General features: G+C 55.0%; 7 protein-coding genes across 7 annotated transcripts; 3 read left to right on the top strand and 4 right to left on the bottom strand.

Moving 5' to 3' along the window:
* Positions 1-514: 514 nt before the first annotated feature.
* Positions 515-3,263, bottom strand: PG985_010651 (uncharacterized protein; the record flags this gene model as incomplete). The annotated part of the gene is made up of 4 exons (XM_066830419.1): positions 515-2,290; positions 2,344-3,074; positions 3,131-3,197; positions 3,252-3,263. The coding sequence occupies 4 exons, from the start codon at positions 3,261-3,263 to the stop codon at positions 515-517; spliced, it is 2,586 nt and encodes an 861-aa protein (XP_066681101.1).
* A 1,439-nt stretch (positions 3,264-4,702) lies between these two features.
* Positions 4,703-5,389, bottom strand: PG985_010652 (uncharacterized protein; the record flags this gene model as incomplete). The annotated part of the gene is made up of 4 exons (XM_066830420.1): positions 4,703-4,747; positions 4,838-5,022; positions 5,099-5,150; positions 5,285-5,389. The coding sequence occupies 4 exons, from the start codon at positions 5,387-5,389 to the stop codon at positions 4,703-4,705; spliced, it is 387 nt and encodes a 128-aa protein (XP_066681102.1).
* Positions 5,390-6,972: 1,583 nt separating this feature from the next.
* On the top strand, positions 6,973-9,058 carry PG985_010653 (palmitoyltransferase ERF2; the record flags this gene model as incomplete). Its single annotated transcript, XM_066830421.1, has 2 exons — positions 6,973-8,217; positions 8,279-9,058. 2 exons carry the CDS (start codon positions 6,973-6,975, stop codon positions 9,056-9,058), a joined length of 2,025 nt encoding a protein of 674 aa, XP_066681103.1.
* Positions 9,059-9,806: 748 nt separating this feature from the next.
* Positions 9,807-11,720, top strand: PG985_010654 (uncharacterized protein; the record flags this gene model as incomplete). Its single annotated transcript, XM_066830422.1, has 3 exons — positions 9,807-10,019; positions 10,101-10,601; positions 10,653-11,720. The coding sequence occupies 3 exons, from the start codon at positions 9,807-9,809 to the stop codon at positions 11,718-11,720; spliced, it is 1,782 nt and encodes a 593-aa protein (XP_066681104.1).
* Positions 11,721-12,211: 491 nt separating this feature from the next.
* Positions 12,212-12,986, top strand: PG985_010655 (uncharacterized protein; the record flags this gene model as incomplete). The annotated part of the gene is made up of 3 exons (XM_066830423.1): positions 12,212-12,270; positions 12,342-12,399; positions 12,597-12,986. The coding sequence occupies 3 exons, from the start codon at positions 12,212-12,214 to the stop codon at positions 12,984-12,986; spliced, it is 507 nt and encodes a 168-aa protein (XP_066681105.1).
* Positions 12,987-13,280: 294 nt separating this feature from the next.
* PG985_010656 (uncharacterized protein) lies at positions 13,281-14,512 on the bottom strand (the record flags this gene model as incomplete). The annotated part of the gene is made up of 2 exons (XM_066830424.1): positions 13,281-13,817; positions 14,000-14,512. The coding sequence occupies 2 exons, from the start codon at positions 14,510-14,512 to the stop codon at positions 13,281-13,283; spliced, it is 1,050 nt and encodes a 349-aa protein (XP_066681106.1).
* A 689-nt stretch (positions 14,513-15,201) lies between these two features.
* PG985_010657 (HMG box transcriptional regulator) lies at positions 15,202-16,596 on the bottom strand (the record flags this gene model as incomplete). Its single annotated transcript, XM_066830425.1, has 4 exons — positions 15,202-15,602; positions 15,685-15,836; positions 15,900-16,346; positions 16,409-16,596. 4 exons carry the CDS (start codon positions 16,594-16,596, stop codon positions 15,202-15,204), a joined length of 1,188 nt encoding a protein of 395 aa, XP_066681107.1.
* Between the last annotated feature and the right edge of the window lie 243 nt (positions 16,597-16,839).

Here is a 16,839-nt window from a genome sequence, read left to right on the forward strand (position 1 = left end):
CGACTGATGGACTGCGAGCAAGCACGAGGGGGAGGGGACCCTGAGCGACGCTGCTTTAAACGCCGAATGAAAAAGCAACCCCCACCAAAGTAATGCACGAAAAGTAAACGTAAAAACGACGACCTCCGGGGCGTAACAGACCGGGACGTCCCGTCCGTTACTGCTTTTGAAGACTAAACGCCCCCCTGACTTCAACGGCCTCCCGAACAACCTTGATGTATATAGGCGGATTTTACGCATTTTCCTATTGCAAATTACGATATCAAACTTAGCACCCCTTTTTCGATAGTGCAAGCTTCAGTTGTCCAATACGCATCTCAGCAAAATGCAGAGTGTCAGCCTTGTGGCTGCTGAGACAGTATTCACTCAAGGAAAAACGCTTCGTTGATAGAGACGAACTACAGTAGAATACACTGGCAAATACAACAACCTCAAAACTCCCCATCTCCCGAGCCCTGCTTATTTACACATTTCCCAAATCATAAAGGAGAGCGAGCTAGCACGGACAGCAACCCTAGTTGGCATCATCAGGCTTCTGCTCCGCCGTCTTTTCTTCGACCTGCGCCGGCTCCGTTTTCGTCTCCGTCTCTGCTGCCGCTGCCGCGGGGGCGTCCGGTGCAGCCTCTTCCGTCGTCTGTTCTGGAGCATCAACTGGAGCCTCGACTAGAGTTTCGACGACGGAAGACTCGATTGGAACCTCGACCGGGACTTCGACCGGAGCCTCGACTGGCGCTACAGGCTCAGGCTGGCCCGTTGGCACCAGATCTGAAGGCACTGTGGGTTCCGCTTCTGCCGTTGCCTCGGCGGACGGCTGCTCGCTACCCGGGAGTTCTTTGGAGTCGCTGCGGTGACTATCCAGCACCGCTTCGAGACCACCTAGCAAGTCGGGGCTAGCGGGCTCATTCGTTGGCGCCTGCAAATCCTGAACAAGTTCTGAAGTCTGCACAGGATTCAATGGTGGCAATGAGGTGGCTGGCTCCTCAGCCTGAGCCTCTGGAACAGGAGCTACAGGTTCGGAAATTTGCTGCTGGGGTTCAGCAGCAGGTAGTGGCTGCTCGGATGTACCTGCTGATACCGGCTCTGTTGGCATGGTTTGTTCCGATACCGTCGGGAGAGGCTCGATGTCAAGCTTGGGATCCTCGGAAGTTTGTGGGGCCTCAGAGGGGCTTTGTTGCTTGACGTCTTCCGGTGCTTTAACGGGTTCCTGTTCAGGAGTAGGGTCTGCCGGTGTTTCTTTGGGCGGTGATGCATTGCTCTCTGAAACTCGCGGTATTTCAAAACTCGTCTCAATTTCAATCCCTTCCATCCCTGACGGCGGTTCTGCAGCTGGCACAACCTCAGACGCGGACTCAGTAATGACCTCAGGTGCGGCTTCGGGTATGGCCTCAGCCACGTCTTCAAGGACAGTGTCAGATACACCTTCGGGCATGATTTCAGACGCAGCTTCCAGCGTAGCTTCAGTCACAGCTTCCGGTGCAGCTTCCGGTGCGGCGTCAGGGAGTGCCTCAGAAACAGCCTCCGGCGCAACTTCCGGCGCAGCCTCTGGTGCGAGCTCTGGTAAGGCTTCCGCAACGGTTTCCGATAAAACTTCTGATACAGCCTCTGCAGTAGCTTCTGCGGTAGTTTCAGGCCCAGCAGCAGGGTCCGTAGTGGTCGTTGTGAAGTCCATCATAGTCACGTCGGCCGAGGGTTGGGGTTCTGCGCTCTCATCGTGTTTGATATCAGGCTGCTCAGTAGGCACCACGGGCTGCTCCAGAGGTTTCTCTACCGATTCGACAGGAGCTGGTATGGGGTCCGATTTCGTTTCTGTTGGGGGTGATACTGGACGCTCCTCCGTGGTTGACGCTGCCGCAGGTGGGCTCACAGGAGGTGGTTGTGCTGGGGCGGCCTCGGTCGGCGAGGGAATCGACAAGACGTTCTTCAATGGACTTCCCTCCAGGCGGGACGCCATCAGATGTGATGGGGGTTGCAGCGGTGGGATAGTGGCGGCTGATAGAGGCTCTTCAGGCGCAGATATGTCCATGGCATCAGGGTCGATGGGTGGTGCAGTAATAACTGGCGGTTCAACAGAGGGCGAGTTCTTCATGTCTTGGTCGACACTGCTTTCCTTGTCCTGGGCTGCTGGCGTGCCGTTTGCAGTATCCGGAAGTTCACCCTCCTCGTCATCGCCACCCTCTTCACCATCTTCGCCGTCGTCGCTGCCATCGTCGTCGTCATCTGCCTCACCCATTTCCGTGTCTTGATTCTTGTGTTCGTTTTGCTCGTCATTCGTTCCGTCCTTCTTAACGACCTATAAAACCATTAGTTTCGCTGCATTGCCACAAGGTTTATACTTTGACTTACATCAGCTCCTGCGGTTTCTGGCTTAGGGCCATCAGCAGGCACCGCGCCAGGTACACCTGAAGGTTCCGGTCGCGTACTTGCGGGAAGCGGCAGCTTCTTCTTGCGTCCCCTGCCAGGTCCCTTAGGTTTCCTTTTGGGAGGTGGAGGTCGTCGCTTGACTGGTGTCGGAGCCGCGGTGCCGTCTGGGTTCACGTTTGTGTTTGGTGCTGGAACCACCGTTGTCGAGATGATTTCGCCATCCACAGGTTGACCCTCGGCCAAAGTGACCTCCTGCGTATAGGGGTTTCCAGCAGCATCGACGCGACGAACAGTGGCCTTGGTTACCGTCGGGCCGGACGTGAGCCCTGCAGGTAAGCTCGAAGACAACGTCACGGTGTTCTTTCTTCTCTTAGCGAGGTGGGACACAGTTGATCCTTCCGAAGTGCGAGGGATTTGCTTCCACGCCTTGATCATGAAGCCCTTGGTGCTCTGGTCTTCCTCTTTCTTCTCGGCCTTCTCGGGGGCAGCATCGGCATCGGCATCCTCTTCCTCAACGGGCGCGGGTCGCTTGTATAGTCGTCCGGACCTTGCGGCTCGGAGGAGCTCTTGGGTGTGTTGTGGCAGGAGCTGAGAATCCTTGGGCATGCCATGGGGCAGTTCAACATCCCAGATGTCGCTCTTTTGGGTGGTTTCGGCCGGCGGAGGGGGCGCGACGCTTATCCACTCCTGACGCCATTGTCGGACGGGGAGTCCTGCGAGACGAGAGTCAGCCCTGCGATGGGATTAGATGTAGGTCGAACGCGCATACCTTCAAAGTCGTCGTGTTCGACGTATGCGCCTCTGGCGCCTCGTCGCGTCTGAGTATTGGTCCGAAACTGCAGGCAATTGGGTTAATGCAACTATCTCGAAAGTATGTGAAGCCTTCTTACATTCGGCGCCATCACGACCTTGTATCCAATTGTTTAGTCATGTATGATTGGATGAGATCTATGAGATACTGTGGTTGCTGAATATCTATGGTTTGTCGCAAGTTGAAGCTACTGGAGGCCAACCTTGCAATCAAGTCGCGACTTTCCGCGGACAGTAAATGTAAGCGGAATGGCCCGTGCGCGGTCTGTCCATCACCCATTTGTCCCCACCCTGTATACCATGGCTCCCTCGCCGGATCTGCCTTCTCAGGGACCGACAGCAGAAAATCGATAATACTCAGTGTAAGGTATTTCTGTTGTTGGGTTATTGGAAGCTCATATTGCAAAGAAAAGAAAGAAGGAAAGCTTAGCAGCCAACTTTCCGACAATATGCGGGTAGTGTAACCTGTTACACAGCACGTTGACACTGCTCTCTCTCTCTCTCTCTCTTCATGATCATCTCCATAAGCAAATTACGGCCAGTATAGCCAGTGCAGACGATGGTGTGGTCAATGATGAGATGTTCTCGGGGGTCCATCTGAGGGAGCTGCTAAGGTCGGGGCATTCTTGAGGCGGCCGGACTGGCCTAGATGTTGAGCATGTCTGTGTCACTTCACCACTGGATTTGTGTCTATTAATCATCGATCAAGTGTTATTTCATGAAGGGTCATACAGTTGGACTCTTATATGTATATCGTAATAGAGACTGATATGGTTTGCCACTTCTGTTCTAATCTCCCTGGTGTCGTTGGGTTGCCGCCCAACTCGCACGCTTGCGTTGGACGAGTAGCAAGTGCTCTTTTGTCTCTGCCAGCTATACCGACCAAAAGAGCCCATGCTGTTACATCAACTTTGATGGCATATCAAGAGACATATTTGGGACTCAGATGCTGACCTAGACTTCAGGCAATGAGGAGTTCACTCAGCGGCAGTGTTGCCCATGCCAGATATATTTAATAAGTATAACCAAAATACCCAGCTAAGTGTAGGCATAGCTTGCCTATTACAGTTGCATACAACAGACCACGACACGATGTATGGTTAAATCATATAGAAACATTACGTCCAAGGCGTATAAACACGGAGAGACTCACTTGCAGACGACACCAGCCAGCCAATAATGTGACAATATCCGATGTCGCCTGTCTCTACGGATGGCAGCCTCGTCTAAACTTCCCACAATAGAGTGTCGGGGTTCCAAACACCACGATAACTGTCCCTATACACGGAGAAGTTGTAACTCTAGAGAGAAACAACGGTTGCAAAAAAAGACAGACAGCAATTCATTCTTAGAACGGGATCAAACCTCACCAGGCAACATTACGTTAGATTCGATTTCTAAACGGACCCTTCTCTCCATTGATGTAATGCCGAATTCGGATGTTTATGTATATACAAAGGGACAATGCTGTCGCGTCTTCTAGTGTCGCATGCCAGGATACCAACTCACTCAACTACTCTGCTTCGAGTGTTTAGTAGCCGTCCTTGCCCCATTTGTTGTACTTGTCGTGCAGGCGCTGCAGTATCTGGTCAGCTATCCGAGTTCTTACTAAACCGAGAATTTCGCAAGCGACGAGCTCCTTCACGGAAATTAAGATGGCACCTACCTTGGGGAGATCGACGTCGGGAACAACGACAACGTTGACGGCGCTGGGAGCGTCCTTGGGAGCATTCGCAGGGTCGCCGCCAGGGTGGTATTGGTACTTGCCGGCCTCGGAGCCAGTCTCCCAGGGCATGGCCTCCTTGGACATGTTGACGGGGGCCTCAGATGTGGACTTGGTGGGGGTTCGGCCTTTTAAGAAGCAGTTGCATTAGCACGCGCCCCCCGTTAATTCAGCTGGGAGATCAAGAATTCGCATGATGCGTACCGAAGTAAAGACCGGCACCGCCGAGAGCAGCACACATGACACCTCCGAGAATCTGTTTCCCACCAGTCAGCGAATATGTCCAGACAGCAAGTCGCCAACTGCCCGCGCCGGTGAGCCCGAAGGCCCTTGCGGAGAGCATCGGCCGGTGGATTGGCAATCGCATGTTTTCGACGGGATATGACGCACGTAGAGCTCGGGGTTGCGCTTGGTCTCGGCCTTGAGGTTGGCATCAACCTGAGCCAGGCGGCGAGTGCTGGTAGAGAAAGCCCGGCGGGCGATCATGGAGGCCATGTTGAAGGATTTCTGTGGTGGTTGTCGGGGGGAGTCGTCTCGGGTGGCTCGCGGCTGTTTGGGCAGGTTTCGTCAAAGGAAGGTAATAACTGAGGATGTCACAAAAGGACGGTGGTTCGATCATTTGCAACAAGCTATGGACCATTGGCCAATGGGCTTAAGGTTCTCGGCTGTAGGTGGGGGCTTCTTTGCTTCCTTCGTGGCTGACCAGAAGACTGCTTACCCGTAAGGCCGTCAGCCGTGGCTCTTGTGGCTCTCAGTTGTGGCTGTGGCTATGCTGGGCAATTCCCACCCAAGGCTGGAATTGTTCATCCAGTCTTTGCCGGCGCTCTGTTGCTAGTGCAGAGAAGAGGGTCCGTGTTGGAGTGCATTAAGCTCAGATCGGGATGGCCCATTCCACCCACCCCTGCGCGTTTGCTGCATGTCGAAATTGAGCCCACTCAAAAGACATTGGCTCTCTGATGCAAACTGGCTGCCACTGCTACTGCTGGCTGTCGCAAAAGCGCCTTGCTTCTTGCTTGCTTCTGGTGTCGAGTTTCAAACGTGTATCCGGCTGCTTGGTAGATCGTTCGTCGGGTGTCGGAATTGCTCATGGCTACGTAACTATGCGTTGCCATTCCTATACTCATTGTCTTGGTCTCTACCAGCTCAGCCTTTGAGCACCGTACTGCAGTCGTACTTCTTCATATGCAGCACTTGACATAATGACAGGTAGGGATGGATCTTATGTAGCAGATGGAGGCGCCGTACATAGTTGTAGTGCTTGCTGTAGTGCCGAGTGGTGTGTTGTGCGTGCTTAGATTCTGCGCATTGGCGAACCAAGCACCAAGACCACCACCACCACGACACCTGCCAATAAGACGCTCGTGCCCCTTAAGGTGATTTCTCGTCTCACTGCACCTTCCCTGCCTGTGCTTGATTGCCTGCCTTGCATCTCGTGCCGTGCTCATCAATCAATCGCCTAATGAGCTGAAGAATAGCCAGGCATTTCCTCCCATCGTGGACTTGGCTTCGCTCATGCACGCCTTTGCTTTCTTCTTCTATTCACTCATTCTCCCCAGTCCCAACGCATAGTTCTTAATCATCACAACCACCAACCCATCCGCTTCGGTGTGTACTACCCGGTACTACTACTGCTACTACGAGACGACCCCGACTCTCGTTTCTGCTGCGCAGATCGAAGCAGCCATCTCGGTCAATCAACCACGCTCTCTACGGCTTACCACGCCCCCAACCACCACTTTCAAACCCGGCGGCCAACAGCACCTCGAGCGCCCTAATACAAACCTGCCTCCCTCGCAACAAGGCACATTGATTCTCTCGCTCTACATCATCTGCAAACATCAGACTGTAGATCAAATCGGATGAAGTTGGGTCCATTTTGATGAGGTGGTAGTTCTTACGAAAGGCGACGCTGCAAACGTTTGCGACACGACCCTTCGGTGATACCGACTGGAGCCTATTGTGTGACGCTCCCAAACCCGCTCGAGACGGCATGCCAGTAACCGGCAGCAGATGCTGTTGAGTTTCCTGTGCTACTTGGCCAACATATACCCGAACCTCATTCTGTTGCAATCAGAACTATGACATCAAACGAGCCGCACGAGCGGCCGGAATGGCCGCAAGCGGGCGACGACGATATTGCTCCTATGCCGCGCTTTCCTGCGGGCCCTCCCAGCATCGTCTCGTCCCGTATGACAGACATCGCATCCGAAGACGGTGATGCACACGCTGCCGAGCAAATGCGGGCCGGTACAAGCCTCAACCGAAGAAGCGGGATTGCGTCCGAGTCTCGACCTGATACCGCAAGAACCGGCAATTCCAGGAATGGTTGGTCGCAGTCAGGACCACATCGCCTTGGTTACCAGAGAGGGAGCATCAGTAACAGTGTGACGGGATCTGGCGCCAGTGCTCGGCCGATGAGCTCTGCAAGCAGAAGCCACGTTCCATCTTTAACTTCGCATGCTTTCTTTCATCCTATGAGCTCTTCCAGGCTGCAGGCACAGCGAGGGGCGTCCCGGCCTTCGACGACCACCAGCCAACAGCCACGTCTGACCAACAATGAAACTACTGCTGAGAACCGAACCAGCGTAATACAACCACACGACGTAACGGCAAACCCCGCGAGACTTAGCCAGCTGTCTCACCAAATCACGAACGAGGAAGAGGGGCAGCACCAGCTACCCCCATCCAGGGGGACTGATGCAACCGAGGGCGAAACATACGACAGGGTAACTGCAAACACCAGCCCCACTCAGGATCACTATCCCGCTGCTAGTCTTAGCGAGAGTGTACGCCCTTTACAGCGGAAAAAGGCTGAGGACAAGGGTCTTAGCCTGGATGTTGATAAAAGCCAGGGTTACAAGAACGGTGCGAACTTGCCAACGCCGGGGAAGTCGCCACGGTCTTTCCGGTCAGGCTTCATGCTGCCAAACAAGGGGGACGGTGCCAGCATACCACAAAACCGCAGTATGCCCGGTGCAGAGAAGCTCTCGTCTGGTGCGTCGTCACCTCAGCTGACTCCCTTTCCTGTAGCAGAGCGACCTACCAAGCCATCTACAAAGGAGAGGCACCCGAAGCTCGGTCGAAACCATGAGTATTTTGAAGGAAATACGGTATTCGCAATGGGTGGTCGGCTACAGAACACCCATCACCGGCCCATCAACATTGCTACAGGCTCGCTTGTCGTGATCCCCGCCGTTCTGTTCTTCATCTTTTCTGCTCCCTGGCTGTGGAACAACGTATCGCCAGCAGTTCCTCTTGTCTTTGCCTATATTTTCTACATCAGCATGTCGTCCTTCGTGCATGCATCAGCTTCAGACCCAGGAGTAAGTTTACTAAGCCCCAGATGAGCTTCCATATGGACATGGAACTGACAGTGAAACCCAGATCTTGCCGCGTAACCTGCACAAGTTCCCTCCTCCCGAGGACGATGAAGACCCGCTACGCCTGGCACCTCCCATGAACGACTGGACTTTGATTAAGTCGGCTGAGTCCAGCACCGCAGCGATGGAGGTGCCTACGAAGTACTGCAAAACCTGCAATATCTGGCGGCCGCCCCGTGCTCACCATTGCCGATTATGCGACAACTGTGTCGAAACCCAGGACCATCACTGCGTTTGGCTAAACAACTGTGTTGGTCGTCGCAACTATCGCTACTTTTTTACCTTTGTTACCGCAACCACTCTCCTCGGAGTATACCTTATTGGAGCATCGCTCGCTCATGTTCTAGTATATGCTTCTCAAGAGAAGGTATCTGTTGGAACTGCCATCGACACTTTTCGAGTGCCCTTCGCCATGTTCATCTATGGCATCATTGCAACTTTGTACCCAGCAGCTCTCATGGGCTACCACTTCTTCCTTATGGCCAGGGGCGAGACGACCCGAGAGTTCCTCAACTCTCATAAGTTCCTCAAGAAAGACCGTTACAGGGCCTTCACCCAGGGCAAGGCTTGGAAAAACTGGGTTGTAGTCCTCTGCCGCCCTCGCCCGCCCACCTATTACCGGTTCAAGAACCTGTTTGAAGAGGGAGATCAGCGACTTGGGGACCGAAAGACTCGCGACATCAGAGCTCATGGCCAAGATATGGAGATGCAAAACGTCAAACCTCCGTCGTCTTCGGGATTCCAAGGCCCGACCTCTCTTCGCGGTCATGCTGAGCAATCATGATGAACATGGTTTTTGTTCAGTTTTATTAGTCCCTTGTTTGGACCCTACCCCCTCGCGTTTGGCACGAAACGTGTATATGTTCTTATTGTGTAATGTTTTTAACCTATACCCCCTTTTGTTTTTTGTTTTCTTTGGTTCAACTGTGTACACCATACCAAGAGTCTACTTGCCATGCTTCAGAGAGACCGGCGTTTGATGGAGAGAAGATACAGTCCCTCAACAATTAGACTAGAGGCGGACATGTATATGCATGCAAGCGTCATCTAGACAGAAAGCATCTAAGATGACAATAATACCACGAATGATTTCCATATTGCAGACATAAACAATACCCGGTGACATTTAAAGCGATCTAATCCGGACGTTATTTTACCGAACAGCATGCGGAGCCCCACAAACCCCGGCCTTACGTAGCGTCCCAAACAGCCGGGCATTTCTTCCACATATCATGATGAGCCCCGACATGCTTGGCTCTCTTAGGTTCGATGCGGGGAAGCCTGTACCTGAACTTAGGGTCGTTTTGGACCTTGTTGTGAAAGTGTCGGCTATCGCTTCCGGACGAATGATTGTAATTCCTTGCGTAGTATGCTGCAGTACCAGTAGCCTTAACGGCGAGGTCTTGCTTGGGGAGGAATATATAGCAACCAGAAGATGGTATTTCTTTCCCGAAGAACTGGCCTTCTTGCATATCTAGGCTTCACGCTTCGTGGTCAGGCCAACGAGAAACGCTCGGGAAAGATCACCAGCAATGTGGTTTACGTCTGCCGCAGCCGCCATTACGGCGCTGTTGCTGAGCACCAGTCGCGCTCACACGCTGCCTTCGTTGGCGCCGACAGGCCCTTTTCTCCAGGAACTCGGGAACGAGACATGGGTTATTGGCAACGCGGTCTGGAATATGACTCAGGGGCGTCAGTATGGCGTTGAGTTGTTTTACAAGGATCACGACTGCGTGGGCGATGCTGTAGGCCATTATGTCAGCTACAGTGCGTCTACCCTCCCTCGCCTCCTCCGTCTATCATGCTATATACAGATGGGATAATAGTCCTCGATCGTTGTTCTCACCCAACCCATCCCAGACGGCGCGCAGAGCGACCTGAACTGGACCACGGCCTCCATCGTCAACGAGGGCACCTACGAGGGCGCGCCCTACATCGACGTCAAGTTCGCGGCGCGCGAGGGCGACATGCACTGGGTCATCTTCGCCGGGCTGGCGGGCGCGTACCAGTACTTCGTCAACCGGGACCTGCCGGTGCTGGGCGAGTTCCGCACGCTCTGGCGGCTCGACAACGCCACCTTCACGCACGGCAAGACGGATCTGCGCGACGAGGCGCTGCCGCCCCTGGGCGACTACCGGCCCGAGAACAAGGTCCAGGACGAGACGTGGCGGAGCCCCGACGGCGGCGGGTTTCTTACCAAGTATGACTTGACCAGCTGGGTTCGGACGCAGTCGTACTACGGCGTGTATGGCGAGCGGTTTGGCAGCTGGTATGTCAACGCGGGCAAGGATTACTACAACGGGAATCATCTCAAGCAGGAGCTTATGGTGAGGATTGCAGGCTTCTTCTGATCTGCTTATACTAATGTACCAATCTAGATTCACCGTGAGTCCAAAACCGGTGACGCGGTACAGCTCAACATGATCCACGGCACACATTTCCAAGTCTCGGCCGTCGACGAGTTCCCCGAGGGCAAGATGTGGGGCCCCTGGCTGTGGTACCTCAACGACGGGTCGCGGGAGGACGCGGCGCAGCGGGCCCGGGACGAGTTCGCCGCGTGGCCCTACGCCTGGTTCGAGGACGAGGCGTACCACCAGCGCGGCTCCGTCCAGGGCCGGCTCCGGCTGTCGGACGGCCGCCCCGCCGCCCGCGCCGCCGTGTTCCTGGGCGACAACAACCAGTCCAAGACGGCGCTGGACATGGGCTCGGACTACTACTACACCGGCTACGCGGACGCCGAGGGCCGGTTCGAGTTCAGGGACGTCCGCGCCGCCGCCTACGGGCTGCAGGCTTGGTCTAATGGCAGCGAGCTGGCCGACGTGACGACGACGTACTTACAAGAGGACGTCGTGGTCGTGGCGGGGGAGGCCACAGACCTCCAGACAATGACGTGGCAGGTCTCTAACAGGACCAAGATCTTCCAGGTGGGCGACTTCGACCGCACCAGCTACGGCTTCGCCCACGGCGGCGCGCCGTACGAGCACGGCCTCGTTGACAAGTGCCCGGCCGACCTGCGCTTCACGGTCGGCACTTCCAACACGGAGGACTGGTGTTTCGGGCAGTCGAAGCTGGGAAGCTGGGCCATCTCGTTCTCCCTGGATGAGTCGCCGGCGGCTCTGGGCTCGAAGAAGAGGAATGATGAGCAGAACGAAAGTAAGGAAGCTACTCTGATCGTGTCCCTGGCAGGCTACTCGACCGGGGCCAGCTCCCGTATCTGGGCCAACGACGTGATCATCGGGAACCTGACGAGCGGCGCCGCTCCGGGGTTGCTAAACGACCCGTCCCTCTACCGCTCGGCCACGACGGCGGGCGAGTGGCGCTACTTTGAGTTCCCGTTCGACGCGGGGGTGGTCTTGAAGAAGGGGGACAATGAGATCCGGTTCGAGGTCACGAGTAACACGACATGGCGGGGGTTCATGTGGGATAGTATCGTGCTTGAGTGGTAGGGATAGAGGCACTAACGGAAACATACAATATCTGTATCTGCCAATTCCATCTTTTGACTTCTTGAAATGACCCCATTTAGCAAGCAATACTGTACAATCCGTTTCTTGATCATAGCCAATCGTAAGATATGACAGAACTATGCGTGCAGTAGACGGGAGTGAAGAAACGCAACTGCATTCAATGGTGGACGGGTACCTGACGGCTACCTCTTGTTAGCCGGGCCTACATTGCGTCAGACAGAGAAGGTGCCGCTGATGGGTCCCACAATAAAATCCCAAGGTCCAGTGGCTGCCGTGCTTGAGCCTCGGAAATAACCGCTCCGCCAAAGCTAGGAAACATTAGATTCCAATTGACTGATTGAGTGACTTGGAGCTCTCTGCGCCTCCAAAAACTGCATCACCAAAAACCCGCGAATTAGACGATAGACAGACGTCGAGTCTTCCTCCCCGGCCGGCCCAGACACATCCCAATTGACGACCGCACACACATCATGGGCGCGAGCTCCTCCAAGGCCGTCGATGGCCAGTCTTCTGCACATGTCTGGAAACCGTTGGTCTTCCCCCCATGGCCCGAACATGGCCAAGACGACCGCGCGCATATATGCTAACCTATGCCTGCAGCACCGGTCCCGTAGGTGTATCGCAGGATGTTGTCGAGCGCCTTCAAGGCAACAGCGAGGTACGAACATGTCCACTACACAATACCCTCTAGCTATACAACACCACCCCGTCTTCTTCGAGCCCCAATGCTATAGCAACCTGATTCGTACCCAGTCGGGGACATTGGGATCAAAATCTACAACTCGCACTTCACTCGAGAGAAACCGTTACCATAATAGCCCAAGTAACTAACCATTCGAACCATTCCCACCCCAGCAGAGCGACGTCTCCCGCGCCCAGACCCTCGAGCTCGCCGTGCAGGCCCGCGTGACCGAGGAGCTGAAGAAGCTGGAGAAGGGCGAGAGCGCGGCCCTGAAGGCGGCGTACCAGAAGGCCTCGGCGGAGGACGAGAAGAAGCTGCAGGAGGAGACGGACGGCAAGAACCGCCACACGGTGTCCAAGGAGGTCGAGGCCCTGCGCACGCGGCTGGACAAGCGGAAACAGCTGCGCGTGCTGCCCGACAGCGTCGAGCGCGCGCGCGCGGGCGTGCTCGAGTGCCTGCGCGACAACGACCGCCGCCCGCTCAACTGCTGGCAGGAGGTCGAGAACTTCCGGGAGGAGGTGCGCCGGCTGGAGAAGGAGTGGGTCGACCGGGTCGTGCGATAAAGGGGAGATGATCAACGGGAGAGGGTTGATGGGGAATGAGGTTCGGCAGATGGCGAGGATAGGGGATTCGTCAAACGAGAGCAGGGTTGAGCGGGTGATGGATGGTACGAGGCTCCAACCCCAGCAAAACCCCTTGAATAATCCGGGCCTTCCTGTAAAAATATCTTATAGAGAGAATGAGTTGGGCTCTGGAGAATGGAGCTCGGCTCGGCTGCTACATATTTCATTGTAAGTGTGAGTGTGTTGATTACATTTATGAGAGAAGTCGGGGCATGTGTGTATCAATCGATAGGTTCATGTGAAAGCTGTATTCAGAGTTAAGTCTACATCACCATCGTCTCCTGCTGCTACGGTGTGTTCCAGGAATTGGTCGTGGATCTGCTGGTTCTGCAGCGCCTCCTTCCTCTTCAACCCCTCGGCCTTTTTCCTCTCCCGTCGCGCCTGGGCATCCTCCCATACCGACCCGTCCCCCTTGATCTTGGGGCCGGACGAGGCGGGGGCGGCCACGGCCTCCAGCACGGCGCTCCGGAACCGCTGGATCCTCCGCGTGTTCTCGGCGAACCGCTCGTTGCCGATGTTCACCAGCGTTCGTAGGTACGCCGGGGTTACGGTGCATTGGACGTTGTCGCCCTCCTTCACTCCGACTAGGGACTCGAAGGTCAGGCCCATGCAGCGGATCGCGACCATGGGCGTGGGCGTCGCCGCCTCTGTCCCGGCGGCTGTTGCTGGGGCGGTCAGGTTGATGGCGCCGCTCTCGCGGAAGCCGGCTTGGAGGCCGCAGCGGAGGAGGAGCTGGGCGTGGGCTGGGGATGCGGTGAGGACGTGTAGGATCTGGGGTTGGGTTAGCAAGGGCATTCTCGGAAAGATGTGGCATCGAGGAAGGGAAAGGCGTCATAGTGGCATATGTAGAAAATGCAATTTTGTCTCTAGTTCGACAAAAATCAAAGCAACTAGGAATACACTCTCACGTCTGGGGGTTCACCATCTCCTTGGTTATTCGGGTGCTTGCTTACCATGGGCTCGAATTTGAAGTGGATGAGTCTCGAAGAAGATTCCCCCTTCAACGATGATCCCTCATCGTGTACCTCGTCACGGGTATTCTTCAATCCAAGGACGTCCTCCAGGTCCATCTGGTCACCCGTGATGGGCACCGGGTCATGAGACACAAACAACCAATTGCCACCGCCGCCCTTACCCCCCGCAGCCGCCAAGGTCATCCCGGCCGATCTCGCCTCCGCCTCATTACCACCGCCACCACCTCCGTCCATCTCCTCGCCGCCGTCAGCTGCTTTAGTTGTGCCATTCTTCTTCTTGACGCCCTCGACGAAGACACTGACCCGCCCGCCGCAGCTGCTCGTGGTCACGAACCCGTCCAGCCCGTTGAGCTCGTCGATCAGGTCCCGGATCCCGGCGTCCACGGTGCCCTTGGGGCTCGCGTCCGTGTACTCGGCGTCGGGCACGGCGAGCTGGGCCAGGATCTTGCGCTTGCGGGCCGCGAAGTCGTCGCTGATGGTAGACCCCGCCATTTTGTTGCTTTGGACGAACTCTCTCGTCGGGGATGGCTCACAGCTTTGCTATCGTTTATACGACTGTCCGGGGGCCTTACAAACCAGCCTTTCTGAAACAAGTTTCTTCACTTTTGGAATGTGTAAGTGATATTGGGCGCTTTTCTTGAACACAGGTAGGTTGCTGGCGGGCTACAAGGACGAAAATGTGAATAAACGACCTAAATCGTCAGAGCCCCACTATCAGAACTTACATCAATGTGAGGAGGGTCTTATACCAGGAATTAACTACACGACGGGGAGAAACACTGCATGGTTGTTTATGGTAGCGCTGTGTATTCAACTACCTATTGATTTGTCTCAAGAATGCCAAATGATTCCTCGTATCGCTGTATCTCAAGATCCCCTAAAAGCTTTCTCTCGTATCGCTTTGTCTCAAGAACACTGAAAAACTTCCTACTCTACATAAAAACGCCATCCTGTCACATATCCACCGGCAAGCTCTGGACGTCTAGACGTCGAAGTCAAAATCCTGCATAGCAGCGTCGATGTCGATGTAGCCAAAAGCCCACTCGCCCTCCCCGAACTGCTCGTTGCCGCCATTGCCAGAATTGGTGCCGAAAGTGAAAACGCCATTGTAGACTTCGGCATTCTGGGCAGCACCGTCAGCGGGAACGTCACCGGTGACGTTAGCAAGGTCCTTCTTGGTGTCATTGGGGAGTAGGATAAGCAGCGGAAGCGTCTGCACTCATGGCCTGGTCGAAGAATGCCTCACTGGGGCCCGATGGTGCTGCCAACTGATCCGACGACGACTGCTCCGGCTGGATAGGCTCCCCAAACATAATCTTATCCCACGGGGGAGAGGGCGGGAGCTCGTAAGATGACTGAGAGGAAGACTGAGAAGCGGTGTCGATTTGCAGCTTCTTCGGGACACTCTTGCCCTTGCCCTTGATAGGCGTCTTGTCAACATCCTTCTCGGACTTGTGCTTGGGGGTGTATCGGTAGTTGGGATACATCTTGCTGTGCTCGATGGCAGCCTCCTTCTGCCGGTCCTGCCAGTACTCCTTCTCTTCCTCAGGGAGGTTGCGCCATTGCATGCCGATGATCTTAGCTGTTCACGAATCGGTTAGCCTTAGCTGCTTGGATTCACGCGTTGATGTATGCAAGGGCAAATAGGTGTTTGGAATGCTTACAGATCTCGGAATTCTTCGTGCCAGGGTTCTGGACGGTGACCTCCTTCTGCACGTGCTTGCGGTACAGCATGAACGAGTTGGGAGGGCGAGGGCCACCAGATGCGTAGGTCTTCTTGCGGTACTTCGATCCGGTATCAACGACGGCAACGTCGCTGTAGATCTCGTCGTCGTCCCCGCGATAGCCAGTGCTACCACCAATAGCAGACTCGGGGAACTAGCCCTGGCCTTGCGTCTGGGTAGGAGGCGTCTTGGGAAGGTCGGCCTTGTAAGGGGAGACGGTGACCTTGGGTGACAGCTCAAGCTTTCGCTTCTTCGGCGAACCGTCGTAGCCATCGTGGTTGCCAGAACCACTGCCCAGCTTCTGGGGAGACGTCTGGGGGCTTGAGACGGAGAGATGCTGGAACGATTGCTGCATGGCCTGCTGGACAGCCTGATGAACCGACTTTTGGATCATCTGGTCAAGGTGCTGGCTCTGGTTGGTCATCATGCTGGGTGCTCCAGGAGCGGAGACGGTTCCCTGGTCAATGACGACGGGCAGCTGGCCCTGGTTGGGGTAACACATGGTCATCCACTCATTGTCAACGGCAGAAGCGGGAGCAAGGAAGACGCGTCCAATCAGTCTACCATCAGCAACGTAGAAGGCATCGCAATCGTACTTGACTCTAAAAATAAACAAGTCAGCGTCGATCAAGTCCGATTAGATGAAGGTTGCATCATCACTTACTCCATCTTGTGCTTCAAGAAGTCTCGAGTAGGGACGTCCAAGGTCTCGTAAACGCCAGGGACAAAGGTGATTACCTGGCAGAACAGGCTAAGCTGTTGCTCCAGTCGCTCCCAAGTCTTCTGGAGATGAATGAATCGAGGGTTACTCTGCTGGCCAGCAGCAGGGTGTTGGTTCCAATAGTCAGCCATTGTTGGATCAAGGCAGATGATGCGAGTGAACTGATGTTGATTGCGTCAAGTGTGTATGTAGGGTGAACAGTAGAATGGACGTGGAGGCAAGTACAATGATGATGGAGGAAACACCGAGATGTAATCGGCGTGGTGGTTTCGATGATGATGATGATGAGTAGGAATGTCAATGGAAGAAACGCCGAGATGGAATCGGTGTGGAGGTGTTGATGATGAGAAGGCAAGAAAGCAGATGGGGGTTGA

This window comes from Apiospora marii, assembly GCF_038362585.1.
Source record: "Apiospora marii strain CBS 49790 chromosome Unknown utg000007l_segment0_segment0, whole genome shotgun sequence".
In the NCBI taxonomy this organism is placed as follows: Eukaryota; Fungi; Ascomycota; class Sordariomycetes; order Amphisphaeriales; family Apiosporaceae; genus Apiospora; species Apiospora marii.